The sequence below is a fragment of the Schistocerca cancellata genome, chromosome 1 (genome assembly GCF_023864275.1).
Source record: "Schistocerca cancellata isolate TAMUIC-IGC-003103 chromosome 1, iqSchCanc2.1, whole genome shotgun sequence".
In the NCBI taxonomy this organism is placed as follows: Eukaryota; Metazoa; Arthropoda; class Insecta; order Orthoptera; family Acrididae; genus Schistocerca; species Schistocerca cancellata.
Genome location: NC_064626.1, coordinates 1,163,882,608 through 1,163,900,767, shown reverse-complemented (window position 1 = coordinate 1,163,900,767; position 18,160 = coordinate 1,163,882,608). Strand labels below are relative to the sequence as shown.

The 18,160-nt window shown below is 37.1% G+C and overlaps 1 protein-coding gene across 3 annotated transcripts in view; it reads left to right on the top strand.

Annotated features, from left to right (window-relative positions):
• Positions 1-17,620, top strand: part of LOC126093662 (U4/U6 small nuclear ribonucleoprotein Prp4) — a 47,906-nt gene extending 30,286 nt beyond the window's left edge. For all 3 annotated transcript variants that reach the window (XM_049908737.1, XM_049908738.1, XM_049908736.1), the window contains exons 8-10: positions 9,869-9,976; positions 10,321-10,489; positions 16,408-17,620. In XM_049908737.1, the coding sequence (XP_049764694.1) occupies positions 9,869-9,976; positions 10,321-10,489; positions 16,408-16,551 (421 nt within the window). In that variant the 3' untranslated portion in view covers positions 16,552-17,620. The remainder of the gene's footprint in view (positions 1-9,868; positions 9,977-10,320; positions 10,490-16,407) is intronic.
• The last annotated feature ends 540 nt before the right edge of the window (positions 17,621-18,160 follow it).

The following is an 18,160-nucleotide window of genomic DNA, read 5'->3' as shown; positions in this document are numbered from 1 at the left end:
TATTAGCAACAGTGTACAGGTCTCCACTAGGAGATTGGGAGCTATTCATAAAAAAGTTTGACTCCCTATTATGCAGTCTGTCAGACAAAAAGGAGAAGTTATTAATCTGTGATGATTTCAATGTTAACTTTCTACGCAATTCTGATAGGAAAAGTGTACTAGAAGTGTTGTTAACAACATATAACTTAGAATCAGTGATCAATTTCCCTACACGTATAGCTCAGGACAGTAATACTCTAATATATAATGTATTTGCACAGCAAGAGGATGTAGAACAAACACATGCTTTCCTGTGGTAAATTGATTATCTGACCATGATGCACAACTGATTAACTTACAAAATATAACAGGGCATCCACTTCAGAAACCATTAAGTAAAAGTGTGAGGGTGCTCAATCCGGTATCTATCGATCATTTCGGAGAAAGTTTAGGAAATGTAAACTGGGAAGATGTATATCATGAGCCAAATGCTAATGATAAATGCAGCATATTTCTTGATAAATTTATATCCCTTTTTGAACATTGTTTTCCAAAGAAAATTACTAAATGTGACACCACAAACTTTTCAAAGAAACCTTGGATTACTACAGGTATTAAAGTGTCTTCAGAAAGAAAAAGAAAACTCTATGAGACAGCAAGAACTAGTAAAGATGCAGAAGCAGTTTTACACTATAAAAATTATTGTAACATACTGAGAAAATTTGTAAGGAAATCAAGAAATATGTATGTAAGAGAAGAAATTAACAACTCCAGCAATAATATCAAATCAGTATGGAATGCCGTTAGAAGGGAGACAGGAAAAATAACCACTGGGGTAGGTAGTATTACTGTTAAAGAGAATGAGACCATCTTAACCAACAGTACACAGGTAGCCATTGTATTTAACAATCACTTCTTAAGTGTAGGATAAAAAATTGGTGAGAATAGTTCAAAAGAAAAAGCCAGGCAGTACATGGAAGAGTCAGTTTTGAAAGCCGGCCAGAGTAGCCGAGCGGTTCTAGGTGCTACCGTCTGGAACCGCGCGACCACTACGGTCGCAGGTTCGAATCCTGCCTTGGGCGTGGATGTTTGTGATGTCCTTAGATTAGTTAAGTTTAAGTAGTTCTGAGTTCTAGGGGACTGATGACCACAGCAGTTAAGTCCCATAGTGCTCAGAGCCATTTGACTGGTTCAATTTTGAAAAATTTTAGTCAGACTAAACTTCATCTAACAACTTCTCGTGAAATAAGGAAAATTATTAAATCTTTGAAAAATAAATGTTCTGTTGGAGTAGATGACATCTCTAACAAGTTATTAAAACAATGTGGAGCAATTACAGCTGATGTTTTGAGTCACATATGTAATGTATCACTGACTCAGGGTATTTTTCCAGACAGGTTAAAATATGCCATTGTCAGGCCTCGCTACAAAAAGGGGGAAACCACAGATGTCAATAATTACTGGCCAGTATCCTTGCTTACAGCATTTTCAAAAATCTTTGAGAAAGTAATGTACTCAAGTGTGGTTAGCCATCGCAGCAGTAATGGGATACTTAGTAAATCACAGTTCGGATTTCATAAATGACACTGAGACAGCAATATACAATTTCACTGTCCACATAATAGAGTCTTTAAATAGTAAAATGTCACCAGTAGGAATATTCTGTAACTTATCCAAAGCATTTGATTTTGTGAACCATTACATTATGTTAGAGAAATTACAATTCTATGGTATAAATGGAACAGCATATGAGTGGTTTAAGTCATATCTACAGAACAGGAAGCAAAAAGTCTCATTATATGCTTCAAGTGATTCAAAGGAGTTTGCCACTTCATCTAACTGGGGTGAAATTACATTAAGTGTTCCACAAAGTTCGATCATGGGTCCCCTCCTCTTCTTGATATATGTGAATGACCTCTCTTCTTATGTGAAACAAGATGCTGAACTGACACTTTGCTGATGATACAAGCATAATTATTAATCCAGTAAAAGAGAGTCCGATAGAAAATGATACAAATAAGGTCTTTGGAAAAGTTATTAATTGGTTTTGTGCGAATGGGCTTGCTCTGAACTTTGAAAAAACACAGTACATCCAATTTTCTGCTGCAAAAAGTATAATTCCTTCAATAAACATAATACATCAAAAGAAGTCAGAAGCCAGGGTAGAGCATACTAAGTTTTTGGGTGTACATATAGATGAGAATCTTAACTGGAAAAGTCATATTTTTGATCTCCTAAAGCGACTAGATTCACCAACTTTTGCAATCAGAATAATTGCCAATTTTGAGGATGTAGAAATTAGTAAGCTAACATACTTTGCATACTTGCACTCTCTGATGTCATATGGGATAATATTCTGGGGCAACTCAACACTTAGGCAAAAGGTATTCACTGCTCAAAAGAAAGTAGTTAGAATAATGTGTGGGGTTCATAAGCGCACATCTTGTAGGTATCTGTTTAAAAGGTTAGCAATTCTTACAACTGCTTCACAGTACATTTACTCAGTAATGAAATTTTTTCTCAACAACATGGACCAGTTTAAAATCAACAGCGACATTCATGATTACAATACTAGAAAAAAGAAAGACCTACACTATCCTTTACTTAACCTATCTTTGGCACAGAAAGGGGTAAAATATGCTGCTATAAAACTTTTTAATAAATTACCAGATGAAATAAAATGTCTGACAGATGGCAGTAATAGTTTCAAAAACAGATTGAAATCATACCTCCTTGACAACTCCTTCTATACCATAGATGAATTCTTGAATATGAGTAAATAAATCTGGAGATATAATATATGCATTTTGTGCCATCAATAATAAGATAATAGAAATATTTAGGTATAACACTATAATGAAAAAAAAACCTTGTTTCCTGTGTGCATTTCTTGTGCGTTTGACACGTTCCACATCATAACGGTTTTCCGTGCTATTGATCAATGGAACACGTAACTAACTAACTAACATAGTGTAAAACCCTTCATTTCTCACACTGAGTTCCGTTAACATACACTAGTAGCTCAAATACTTTTTCCTTAAAATGCTTCAAATAAAGTGGTATGTGAGTAGAAGCTATTCAAAATTAAGGGGAATCGGAATACCATGTCTTCGAATTCTCTGTTCAGGATGTATTGCTATCAAACTGAACTGGAATTAATGTTTATTGTTTTGTTGGTGTAATATTTATGAATTGTTTAACCTAAGGCCATTTTTAATTGGGGGAAATTCCATAAAAATCTCCCTGATTCAGAGAATAAGTCAGTTTTTGTCATGATTATAGTTCAGTGGCAACTTTGAACTATATTATAGCATTTCTGAAAATTTAAATGTCATTAGATTTATGATTTGTGAGATTAAGGTACGTTTAACTTTGAAAATACCAACTGCTAGAAAATGCAATCAAAGTGATTTATTATGAAAATTTACAAACACCTCTTATTTTATTCCAGCAGAGTAATTAAGGCCATGTTCTGGTTCTTTGTCTGCACCTATTAGGTTTCTTTTTCCTGCTGCCCTTGCTTTCTTTGTATTAGATTCAGTTCCATACTAAGCCTTGCTTACTCGCACTTTGTCCAGAAGCTGAAGACATATAATAGTGTTAAAATTAAGAACAATGCCAAGAGTTTCCATGACCTTTAATCTATCCAGATGACCATCACTGAATGAAATAACAGCATCACTGACTCTCCATTTCAGAGTCTTTATCCCAACAAATACACTCTTAGGCACACAAATCCATATGAGGTTGTTTAGCAGATTGTTTTGATTCATGGTACAACCATGAAGGCATTTTCTGAGATGATCAGGCTGCCCCAAGTTTCTATGTATTGGCTTAATCACTTCCAAAACAGCCACTGGCATAGAATTTTTATAGTTAATGAACTCCAGTAGCTTGAACTTTTCTGGATTTACACCACAACTGAGGACCACTTGGAAAAGAAAAATGAAGAGGATTATCATTGGTCAATGATCGGTGTAAATATACTGCCCAAACAGCTTGTGTAATTTCCAACAAATTATTTACATTATTTTAATTGCTATATTATAGTACATTTATAGTTTTATCTGATAAGTGACCTCTAATGCTTTTACCATCTGACAAAATTTTATCCTTTAGATTCTGATTCAGTTCCCGTAGACGGGTGCCCATTCTTTTTTGAACATGACCAACATTCATGTTTAGTTATTGTCCTATTAATGTATGACATAGATCCTGTCACACTTTCATAAGCCTTGGAGCCACCATCCCCAAGGAACTTGGTATAAAATACTCCCCATTCCTTCTCTAATATTTTAAAAATTTCCACAGCAGCTGCAGCCTTGGATTTGTGGTTTTCCTTCATTGATATATTTGGCTTCACTGGCAGCAGCATTTTAGTGATAAATATGCTACGGACTGAACAGTGTCTCCTATCACTTCAGTGTATTTGTCCATTTTAGCAGGTGACATTGAAGGATCCATTATTACACAAAATGTTTGAGCAGCAATATGCCATTTACTGATTGCTGACAGTGCATATAGAAGCCTGATTACTCTCAAAAATGTTATTCTGTACTTTTCAGAGGTCCAAAAACAGGTCATATTTCCACAGTTGGCACAAACAATGCCAATAGTGGTGGAATATCCAATAGATCTTGTTATTTTCAAGTCAAGAGAACATCCAAAAAGACTAAAACTTACACAATTCTTGGTACAAGTTTCTTGTGGTGCCCATATTTGTAGTAGCTCTAGAGAAATCAGTAGTTTGAAAGAAAACTGTGTTTTGCACATTAATTTTTTTTTATTTTACTTGTGCATCCTGATGTGTTACATCATTTTTACAAGGCGTATTCAGAGGCTGTCCTGAAATGTTACATGATTTTTTTCCATTTGCACATATAGGTTATAGATTTAAAACAGTTCATGGAAGTTTTTATAACAAATTTCATACACTTACCCATCAGGATGTAATGCATTGTTTGTAAGCCAGACAGCTTTCTCGGACGTGGAAAACTGGTTAAAGCTTGCAATTTTTCTTGTGGTTGCTCTGTTTTCCAAACTTAGCATTGTAGCTGCCACTTTTTGTGTCTAGAGGGTCATTTGTTTTTTTGTAAGTGTTGTCAACTTTCTCCATTTTTGCTTTCAGTTGGCTGTTGTTTGACTGTATGTGTGTTGATGTAAGTTTTGTGTGTGTGCGCGTGCACTCTTTTTATTTTTATTGTTTGTTCTTATTTCTATTTTTTTATTAATAATTGTATCAGTGCTTGGTTTGCAAAAAGACATGTTACCTTCTGGGGGAATTTTTTGAAATTTAGACCTTTTAAACATGGTTTTGTGTTTTCTGGGCATTTTAGAAGTCATATACAACATCAAAAAAATGGAAAGCCTAGGCTGAAATATCAATAAGGTTAGGAAAGTGATAGATTGCTACTCAGCATAAAGATGACTTGTTAGGTCATAGACAGGCACAGTGGAAATGCAATTATGGATTAGCTTTCAGCTAAAGCCCTCTTCAGAAAAGGACACACACACACACACACACACACACACTCACACACACACACACACACACACACATACTCATCAAATTCATTCACACAAGCAGGCCCACCTCATACAGTAACTGCCATTTACAGCAGCTTGGACCGTTTGCCATTCCAGTTTGAGCTGCTGGAGATGACAGGGATGTGTGTGTGAGGCATGCTTGCCTGTGTGAATGTGTCTGTGTTTTCTTTGCTAAAGAAGGCTTTGGCCAAAAGCTATAATATGTAATGGTCTTTTTGTTGTGCCTGTTTGCAACTCACTGTGTCATCTTTATGGTGAGTAGCAATCTATCCCTTTCCTTATATTGTTAAATACAACATTTGTCGTACATCACTTCAGCCACAGAAAAATTGTATCATATCACACTTCAAAATCTGTGGCTCTGATTTCTTTTTGTTGGAAGTACTGGTACAACATACTGTTGTGTACTGTCACAAATCAAGCACTGGTTTTTATTCAGTTTTCATTTGATTTACTTATCCTACATATATAAATAAAAAATAAAATAAATAAAAATAAGAACAGAGAATAATAGTACACATGCTCACACAAAACTACAACACACATACTGCCTAACAAAAGAGAAAAAAAGTCAAAAGCAGAAGCTTAGAAATTTGCCAACACCTACAAAAATGGATAACCCTCTAGACAGAGAAAGTGGCAGCTAGAATGCTGTGTCACCTCTGGATCATGGATCCCAGGTTCGATTCCCGGCCGGATTGGGGATTTTCTCTGCCCAGGGACTGGGTGTCTGTGTTGTCCTCGTCATTTCATCATCATCCTCATTATTTGTGACAGTGGCTAGATTGGACTGTGAAAAAATTGGGACTTTGTACAGGCTTTGATGACGGCGCAGTTGAGTGCCCCACAAACCGATCAACATGGCTTACACATAATGAATTAGACACTGATCTGCAAGTTCCTTTCCATTTTGTTATAAAAACTTCAATGAACAGTTTTAAATCTGTAACCTATATGAGCAAACTGAAAAATCGTGTGGGGATACCAGCATGAGTAATGTCTCTTACTAGATAACACATATGGCTAAGTGCAATATATGTGTGGACTTCTAAGGGGATGAGTTCGATGGTGAACTGTGTATCATGTTAATGTCTCGTATATTGGATTATGAGCAATAAAGTAGTAGCATCATATCAATTTGTCATCTCAGTTATTGGTACAACCCTTGCAATTGGTAGGGAAATCTACCACATTGGTGACCTGTGACAAATATGTAATGTGGCTGGCAGACATTTTGTTCCATATTGTGATAATACACAGTAACTGTGCAGGCATCTTGCATCAGTTACTCAACATCATCAGCCCCTCGAGGACTGCACCTCAAGGTTCAGAGCGAGTTATGTGCATCATCAGCATAATATCTGTCAACCAGTGCTCGAATATCAACTAGATAAGCCTGCAGGCGTTTCTTCTCAAACCAGCACATGTTCCGGCATGTCATGACACTGGCTGCCATAGGACAGTCTACCGTTGGACTTTAGAACAAGGTTTGGCATCAAGTGCATCAGTTCATGACTCGGCAGGACAAGCTGGACTAAATATGAACAGTAATATGACCCTCTTACCAACCGCATTGCGAATGCTATTGGGAAATGTGACCACCATGTATGGTGGAGTGCGACAGGCCACACATTACCCGGACATGATTGTCAGATTTGCATCCATAGTAGTTTGTCGGTTATACCATTTTGCACGATAGCACCAGTGCAACCATATCCATACTTCAGAGACTCACCACACAACCCAAGCAGCTGCTCGTCCAGCCAGAACACTCGGCACTTTGGCTTGCTTTGTTGCAGTGTGTGTTTACTTTATTAGAAATTTTGAATGATAACTCTTGATTTGTGACATTAATTTCTCACTTAGTGGAGCCTGCTGATATTATCAGCGATCTCATCCTTGCATCACCCGAATGAAACAAATGTGAAGTGGTAAAATTCACCTTGTTCCAGCACTTGTCATGCACCCCAGAATGACAGCTGAAATTGGTAGTCTTTGTTTGCCAACACGATGCCGTGTTGTGGCACTGGCTACAGATGCTGTTCGATTTGAACATCATGCCAGATGCTGCATTATGGACTCTATCAACTGTCAAGGTTCCGGGTCAGTTACAACTCCATGATAGCTCATGAGGCAGAGCAGTGCCTGCTGGACATAATGTTCACTGTGCTCCAGTATAGACAGTGCATCAATGCTGCAGACAATGTCACTCCATGCAGCACTAAATCTCATAAAATACCACGCATGCCAAACCGCTCCGACTCGTGTCGAAAGCACACAATAGTGAGGTCACCGCCTCCAGCCGGGACGCTGACATGCCTGGCACACACTCCACACATTTGAAATTTCGCTCAATGGAAAAGCAACAATGGCCTCGTTAAACCACCTCAAAACCAGCGGATTCTGCACGAACACACAGCTGCACATAATAGTGCCCAGAAGAAACAGACGACAACTGCTGTGGTCATTTACCCCTCGACATGCAGGTGACTTATTTGGACTCCAAGAGGCCAGTCTCCATAAAGTTTACCCGAGAGACGTTGATCTAGAGAAACTTGTAAACTTTTAGTTGGTGATCTGATAGTGGATGCCTGTCGTGACAATCGTGTGACAGATAATGAACCAGTAGCTTGACAGCTCTCTCCCTCTTAGCATTTGTCAGCAGATGGCATACTCACTATTACAGTCGCAAGTTAGCCACAACGACAGCTACCACACACGATGTCACCAGTGGCTTCAGATCCTCCTATTGATATGCCACCCCAGCCAAATATCAGGTGTTCCCTAAGGAAGGGTTAGATACGCTCTGCTGTTCCTGATCTATATAAACAATTTAGGAGGCAATCTGAGCAGCCCTGTTAGATTGTTTGCAGATGATGCTATCATTTACCATCTTGTAAAGACATCAGATGATCAAAATCAACTGCAAAATGATTTAGAAAAGATGTTGGTAGGGTGCAAAAATGTCAGTTGCTCTAAATCATGAAAAGTGTGAAGTTATCCACATGAGTACCAAAAGAAATAATGCAACAGGTCTACTAAAGAGTCTGTCTACAGTACACTTGTCCATCCTCTTTTGTGGTATTGCTGCACAGTGTGGGATTCACATCAGATAGGACTGATGGAGGACATAAAAAAAAGTCCAAAGAAAGGCAGCTTGTTTTGTATTATTGTGAAATAGGGGTGAAAGTGCCATGGATGTGATACATGAACGGGGGGTGACAATAATTAAAACAAAGGCATTTTTCATTGGAGCAGCTCCTCGTGAGATTGTAGTCATCAGCTTTCTGCTCTGAATGTGAAAATATTTTGTTTCTGCCCACCTACATAGGGAGAAATGATCATCATAATAAAATAATAGGAATCATAGCTCGCACAGAAAAATTTAAGTGTTTGTTTTTCTTGTGTGCTGTTTGAGAGTGGAATGGTAGAGAGTCAGCTTGAATGTGGTTCAGTGAACCCTCTGCCGGCCACTTCACTGTGAGTTGCAGAGTAACCATGTAGATTTAGATATCTGGTGGCTAGCACAAAAACTGAATTTGTGTAACTACAGTAAAAATGAGGATAAACTACGGATACATTGTTTGTTTGATTGAATTCTCCTATACAGTCACATACAATGCTCTAATGGTCTCAGAAACATTACCTGTCACTCAGTCTATTTTCTTTTGCAGAATACCTGTGAGTGCTCTGTAGTTATTTATTTTCTCTATTTGTACAGCAGAACTTGAAGTTCATGATCTTCTTATGCAGTGTAGTGGCTACAGTAGTGGTGAAAATCTGCCACAAAACTGTGCTTATACAAAGTCATAGGAAACTCATGTTACTTCAGATTTAAGTGTGTGTGTGTGTGTGTAATTATTTGGATATTTGGATACCACTATATCATTGCAGTAATTTTTTTCTCTTAAAGCCAATGTATCTTTCTTTATAATATCACAGATACACAGATACTATTGATTTCTGGTATACAGTAGCATCCAGTAAAATTGTTTCCCTAGAGGTGTTATCCCGCATACCTCATGGGAATATCTCCAACTGTAATGTTCAAAAATCATTGGTGAAAACATCAGTGACAGGAAAAGTGAGAGTCTGGTTTGGAAGCATTCTCAGATTGTCTGGAGGTCAAGGTGATCCAGATTTGAAGCCTAGTCTGACAAATATTTTGATTAGTCACAACTTTTCATGTAGATAATTAAGACCCTGTTTATGTCTTACTTCAAGTAACTAGTTTACAGTGGTGGTTGTTACGTATTTTTAATGCCACAGTAATACAACAAACACATTTTGACGTGTACAGTATTTAATTATTAATAGATGTTTCATGAATCATACTTTTCAGTGGACTTGATGCATTTGGTCGAATTTGGGATCTACGCACTGGGAGGTGTATAATGTTTATGGAGGGCCATCTGAAGTCAATTTATGGAATTGACTTTTCTCCAAATGGGTGAGAAAATTGACAACTGTTCATTTATACTATTAAATAACTTTCCTTTAAAACTGGTAATTATTTTGTGACACATTAAACATTTTATCAAAGACACTTTTTTCAATAAATGAAAAGCACCAGTTTGCTTTGGTTCTACAATATTACTTCTTCTTCTTCCCTCTTTAAACCGGTTTTCGGCTTATAAGGCCATCTTGTCTGAAGATGGCCTTGTAAACCAAAAACCGGTTAAATAAAAATTGTAATATTGTGGAACAAAAGCAAACGGGTGCTTTTCATTTATTATAATGTTGTTCTACCAAGAACCAATGGAAGATTCTGTTAACACTTTTTTTCCTTCTCAGCTACCACATAGCCACTGGAAGTGAAGATAATACTTGTAAAATATGGGATTTGCGCCGGCGTCACTGTCTTTATACGATTCCAGCACATATGAATCTTATTTCAGAAGTTAAATACCAAAAGGGCAGTGGCAATTTTTTGATCACTTCTTCATATGACAATTCATCGAAGGTAATAAAACCTTGAATAAAATTGTAGCTATAAGTGTAAAATTTGGCATCTTCGTACTTCTTACGTATAAAGAGTGATGGCAGTTTTGGCGGAGCAACACAAAACTAGAGAGGTATCTTATATTCTCAGGGCATTCTTAAAAATTAGTAACTGCTTCTTGTGTAATGCTGGGTTGTTGTTGTTGTTGTTGTCTTCAGTCCTGAGACTGGTTTGATGCAGCTCTCCATGCTACTCTATCCTGTGCAAGCTGCTTCATCTCCCAGTACTTACTGCAACCTACATCCTTCTGAATCTGCTTAGTGTATTCATCTCTTGGTCTCCCTCTACGATTTTTACCCCCCACGCTGCCCTCCAATGCTAAATTTGTGATCCCTTGATGCCTCAGAACATGTCCTACCAACCGGCCCCTTCTTCTTGTCAAGTTGTGCCACAAACTCCTCTTCTCCCCAATTCTATTCAATACCTCCTCATTAGTTACGTGATCTACCCACCTTATCTTCAGCATTCTTCTGTAGCACCACATTTCGAAAGCTTCTATTCTCTTCTTGTCTAAACTATTTATCGTCCACGTTTCACTTCCATACATGGCTACACTCCATACAAATACTTTCAGAAACGACTTCCTGACACTTAAATCTATACTCGACGTTAACAAATTTCTCTTCTTCAGAAACGCTTTCCTTGCCATTGCCAGTCTACATTTTATATCCTCTCTACTTCGACCATCATCAGTTATTTTGCTCCCCAAATAGCAAAACTCCTTTACTACTTTAAGTGTCTCATTTCCTAATCTAATTCCCTCAGCATTACCTGACTTAATTCGACTACATTCCATTATCCTTGTTTTGCCTTTGTTGATGTTCATCTTTTATCCTCCTTTCAAGACACTGTCCATTCCATTCAACTGCTCTTCCAAGTCCTTTGCTGTCTCTGACAGAATTACAATGTCATCGGCGAACCTCAAAGTTTTTATTTCTTCTCCCTGGATTTTAATACCTACTCCGAATTTTACTTTTGTTTCCTTTACTGCTTGCTCAATATACAGATTGAATAACATCGGGGACAGGCTACAACCCTGTCTCACTCCCTTCCCAACCACTGCTTCCCTTGCTGGGTAATTTCTGTTATTTCTAATGCACTTAGGATTGCTCTGCTTTTTTAATTCCTCTGAGTGATAAGTGAAAAATCTATCAGTAAAATGAGCATAATTAAAAAATGTGGGAAGTTTGAGATACCATTTGAAATTTCTGTTGATTTCTTTGATTAGCCAATGATGAACTCAGAAGGGTACCTGGCTATATCATTTGTATCAAAACCTCCCAGTATCTTTCCTTTTGCTTTGATGTTTCATATAACTTCAGAATAGTCATTACACAAAGGCCTTTCATAATGATTGATTACAGATTATTGAAAAATGCCAGTCATCTGCATCACCTCTATTTACTGCCTTCCTTTCATTGAACAAATAAGTTTCTTCACTACTCTGGATTTCAAGTAATTCCAGATTATTTGGTCTGTTATTCTGAAAAGTGCTGCATAGAATGTGAGAGTATATAAATCATAAATATTACTTGCTTTCCACACATACAGTTTATGAGAGTTGATTACATGCTCTTATACATGAAACAGACATTGGAATAGAAAAATTAAGTTGGAGAAAGAATACACAACAATAGAAATTGTAAAGGAGGGAAAAGGATGGAGCAAAGGGGAAATATGTAAGTGAACATGGCATTTACGTCAGAGTGATACTAGCAACATTCAATCTATCCATCATTTTTCCAACACATTTTTTATTCACATTGTGTTTCAAATTAAATCTTCACTCAATAACAAGCTATAACCACCATGTTCTTTGGTTTTAAAGTTGACTAAACTTGTTTATGTAATTTTATAAACCACATTTTTTTAATTGTGGCATGGAAAGTTTTGGCAGAATGTAAATAATGGAGGAGTAAGGAAGACAACTGTCTGATTTCAGTGTACATAGTGTGTGTGTGTGTGTGTGTGTGTGTGTGTGTGTGTGTGTGTGTGTGTGTTTTGTCTTCTTTACTCCTAAATTATATTATGTATTTTTAATTAATATCTTATGGAAAAGGATCCAAAACTGAACAAGACAAAGCCAAATTTTAACTAATTGGGTATATATTACTTCATTTTCTCTTATGATTAATTGGGTCATTTGTCTTTTTTTTCTATTAGATTTTCTGCATTACCAAAACTTTCTTTAACAAAATAATTTCATATTTTGCATGACAGTCTTTGTGATGTGGACTTAACAGACTTTTGAAGTAAATGTTATATTCCTTACTAATTAAAACTTTCAAAATCAACAATGAATAAAAGTCTTCACACTTCAGCTTCTGATTTAAAAAATGACTGACCCTACACTTGAGTAGTTGTGGGAGATAATAAATTGAATCTCATCTAATCAATACAGACAACTTCACAATCTTCCCCTTCAACATGTTTCTCAGACAACACTGGTTCCTGTCCTTAGTCAGTGGTTCTCTTGTACGTAACCAGGATTTGGGAAATTGCTCACATGTTTTCTATTCTAGACGCAATACTGCAAAACATTTATTCTGAAGCAAAAATACTAACAAAAAAAAAAATGTTCCTCTTTTCTCTGCTGTATGCATTAATGGAATGATATCTTGGTCCAATTCTCTCTTCATTGTGTACTGTGTTGAGGCTTGCATAGTGTAAGTGCAACATAAGATGCATTGCACAATTATATTGATATAACTTGTCTGATTTGGATGGTTAAATATGTGTATACAAACATTAAGAATATCCTTTTAAAAGTAGTGGTAGTAGTTATTGTTGTTCTAAGTCTGTTTAGTACATCTTCATTAATTATCCTATCTGTCCATATTAATCTTCAGCACTTTTCTGTAGCACGAGATTCCAAAGTTTCTATTCTCATCTTGTCTATACTGGTCATATTCCATGTGCCACTTTCATTTAAGGCTACATTCCAGACAAATACTTTCAGAAAAGGCATACTGTTATCTAAATTTATGTTGTTAATATTGGCAGACATATTTCCTCGGTTGATACTTCAATGACACCCATACCATACAGATAAGAAAAAATTCAGTCTTTTACAAATGAATGTTTTATTTGTGTGTACCAAATATGTTTCGCCAATTCATGCTAGGTATCATCAATGATGAAAATGAATACCACCGATGATGCTCGGGTGCTGATGACCGCGCAGTTGAGTGCCCTACAAACCAAACATCATCAAACATCACCAATGACTCCTAGCATGAATAAGTGAAACATGTTTGGCAGACACAAATAAAATACCCAGTTGCAAAAGATTGAATTTCTTCTTATCTACATGATAAAACAATACTTAAATTTATAAGAGATATTAAAATGTTTCTGTTCTCCAGAGTTTTTTACGTTCATCTTATAACCCCTTCTCAATACGATGTCCATTCTGTTCAACTGATCTTCTCAGAGGTCAACTTCTGCCAACCTTTCCAATATTTTTTAAAAATGGTGTAAATGTAAGGGGCAGTCAAATGAAAATCAAACATCTGTCATAATGGGACCAGGGAATAGTTCCATTCAAAAGTAATCACTGTACATGGTAAGACATTTATCCCACTGGGGGTCAAGACAGTCAGTTCTCTGTTCCGTAGAAAGCGGTCAGCCACTAACAGGCACACAACCGCACCCACTTTTGCACCTCCTCATCCAACTGAAGTCTATGTCCATGCCTATCTTTCTGCAAGTCACCGAAGATGTGAAAATTACATGGTTCAGGATCCAAGCTGTACGGAAGATGACACTGTGTTTCCCAGCCAAATTGCTGGACTTTAGCCTTTGAGCCTTCATGTGATAGGCAGCGTGAGGGGCGGGCACTAACTAGTGCTGTGCGTTGATTATAGTTCGATGCTCGAGCAACTCGACAAGCAGATGGCTGCTGCAGTCGAAGGAGGTCATTATGACCTTCCGGAACTTGTGTGAACAGCTTTGGTCTTCTTTGGTGGGGGTGTTTCCACTGTTGGCTTTGCCATTTGTCCTCAGACTGTCAGAATGATGTCAGACAGAATTGTCCTGTTGCATGATAAAGCCCAGCTCCCACATTGCCAATTGGAAGAACGCTACACTTCAGTGATTTTGTTGGGAAACAGTGCAGCATCCTCCGTACAGCCCAGATCTTTCACTGTGTGCTATCCCCATCTTTGGCGACTTGAAGAACACCATGCTTGGATGTTGGTTTCAGTTAAGCACAAGAGTGGATGCAGTTGTGGATCCGCCAGCAGCCAATCAAGTTCTATGAAACAGGAACTGATTACAGTGGGATAAAGATCACAACATGTGTTTTGATGACTTTTGAATGGAATCATTCCGTAGTTCCATTGTAGTGGATGTTTGGTTTTCATTTGATTGCTCCTTATAGAATCATGAAAATTATGTCACTGACAGAAAATTGGACAAAAGTATGAGGAAGAAGTACTTTATTCAGAAAGTTAAAAACAAATATAAAGTGTAGGTGATGGAGGTTAGATTCCAATGTCAGTAAAGAAATTACGCAATCGTTTGTGGATTCAGAGACTGCTTGGCCACCCCTCATTTTTGTTTACCCTCGTCCTCACTATATGTGTGTCTCTGTCATCCTGGACTTGAGTTGATCTGCCCATCATTTTTTAACCTCCCCGAACATATCCCTCTCTCCACACCGAGGAAGGAACTGATTAGTTCCTCAAGCCGGGATAGTATATCACTTTTACTTTGTTATGTGTGTATTGACAGTGTTCACATTTCACTTCCTGAAAGTGATGGTCAGCAATTCTGTTTCCAGATTTTTTTTTTATTTTACACTGTTAAAATAATGAGTTTTGCACATTGGTTATCATTAGATTTGTTAAAAATGAAACATTTCTGTACAATATGACATGAAATATATAAGTGGAACATAAAAAATAATGGTGGACAGCATGCTAGTTCAGCATAAAACATGTTTCTGATAGCTTTCCTAAATCACAGGAAGTGATTGTCGCAATGGTTTTTCCAACAAAACCTCACTTTCTTCTCCCTCATCATAAATGAGCCATTCCTTCTAACATTAACAGGACCCCCCCCCCCCGTGTGTGTGTGTGTGTGTGTGTGTGTGTGTGTGTGTGTGTGTGTATGTGTGTGTGTTTTTTTTTTTTTTTTTACCATTTTGTGGGAACTGCTTTCTTGTTCTTTTGCAGTGTTTTTTGTGAAACCTTTTTTGGAACAGTGATTGGCATATTTAGGTTAACTTGAGATTTTTGTATGTCACTGCATGATTAAAAATCAAATCATTAAAAAATAGCATACAGTATTTCATCAGCTGTCGGCAGAAGCTACATGAATTTTCGTACAGATATTGGAGTGATAAAACAGATGACATTCACTAATAGAGTGACTTCCCTTTGGGCTGAATGTGTTGAGTTCACAGCTGGTAATGGGTGAAGCAGCGTACCAGATTTTTAAATGGCAATACCAGGAACATCCAGCAGATTTTTCACAGTGGCTAAATGTCACAAATTTCATAGTGTATCTGTGACCTTTATAAACACATGTACCTGACTGCAAATAATTCTTATAGTGTAGTTTCCTCAGCCATATTCCACATGAAATGAACGTAGTGTCTGCAGATGAAATCTCTTCATACTTCCATCTGGGTGGCTGCATTTAAACTTCACATTGTTTCAGTGAGTGTCACTTTCATCACAAATATCACAGAGTTTCAATGCAGCCACCCAGATGGAAACTCTAGCAATATATGCTGGGAAAGTCTACAGTCACATACAGTCAGACTACATCAAATTTGTATGTACTTTTTTGTAACAACATTGAATAACTGTCGTTTTCCTTCATGAAGGCTATATTAATTTTAACTAGTCATGTAATGTTCACCTTTCTTCCAGGTGTGGTCTAACAAGACATGGCAACCACTGCGGACATTGTCTGGACATGATGGAAAGGTCATGTGTGTGGACATTTCACCTGATTCACAGTATATAGCAACAAGTTCTTATGACAGAACATTCAAGCTCTGGGCTCCTGAGTAGTTCATTTTTGTGTACAGTTATATGTAACAATTTTTTGAAATAAGTGTACTGTGCCAGAACGTATGTGTATTATGAATGTTAAAAACCAAGCTATACAAACTTGTGTGTTTGGGTTCTGTCTGTACAAATGGTAAAATGAAATATTTTTTGACCTGCCAGCTTGCTGGCACTTTAAAGTAGCCAAGCTCTGTTTGTTTCACTCAAATAGATAAGAACTGGAATTTAATGTTGTTTTGGAAAGTTTGTGGCTTGTGGAAATTCACACAGATTTGATAAGATTCGTAGTGATGATGTTGCTTCATTTTTAATGGCTGAATTTAATAATGAGGACACTTCTTTTCAGTATGGTCCATATGAATAACACTCCATAGTGGTAATTTCATACAAAATCATTGAGATACTGCACCATGTGTTGTTAGAAATGAGTAGAAGCTGGTACATCTACATAAAAATGTGAAGTTGATTTAGACAGCTGGAAAGATTATGGCCGATGTTCTTTTGGATGCAAACAAGATTGCTCGTATTGCCTACCTTGCAGAGGATATATTGCAACAACTAGGGAATAGCACTTTATGAAAAGTTACCATCCCATTCATCACATTTGGGACTCTCTGATTTCCACCTAATGACTTCCATCTAATGAAATTTTTATCTGAAAAAAAAAAAAAAAAAAATTGCGTCGAGTGAAGAGATTATGACAACTGTAGTATTTTTACATCATTCAGAATTATACCTCGGATATGGAATCTAGTCATTGGAAAAAATGTTACACAAACTGCCTTGAACTAAATGGGGTATTCCACAGCCAGGCTGATAACTTTTTTTCTTGTCCTCGTACTTCTACGCATTTGAGCTACGTGTAAAAACAACATTATGGATTTGTGTATGAGACATGGTGGCTTAGTTTACCAAGTACATTAATACACTGTGACCTAGTAGTTATTTGCAGATGCTGTTTACAGAACTTTGTTTTACTGAAGGGATAACTTTTAACTTTTTTGTTTGTATAGCCTTCCAACAACAACCTATTGTATAGGTTGAATATTAAAATTGTTTTATCCAGACACAATTAATTTTGTTTTTGTTTTGAACATTAATGCAAAGTAGTGAAGAAAATTGTTCATCTGTCTGATGATACAGTGTACTTCTCTGATGACCCTTGCATGCTTTTCCTAACATAAGTGAGAAGCACAATAGAAGACATATGTATTGGTGCATCAGTCAAAATCCCACTAAGACTTCTCAAGAGATCTCTAAGTGATTGGTTAAAAAAGCTAACCTGTTATCAATCCGAAGGTTGGTTTGAACGCAACAGTTCTATATTAGGCAAGGTACCTCTGGAAGTGCAATGTCATTGCCTTCCTCTGACCTTTGAACTGACTTACCTAGCAAGGCATTGGGGATACCTACTGTTTAACATGAGGTCTGAACCATGGTTCAACTCAACATTTTGCACATTATCAAACACTGCCAGAGGTGATAAGTGACATACAGATGCTAGGACTTATCTAGGATCAAACCAGAGATCTTTGAATCTGAGTCTGGCACTCTAGCACTGAGCTCCCCAAGCTCCTTTTCAGCATTGTGGAACATGACTAATGAGAAACTG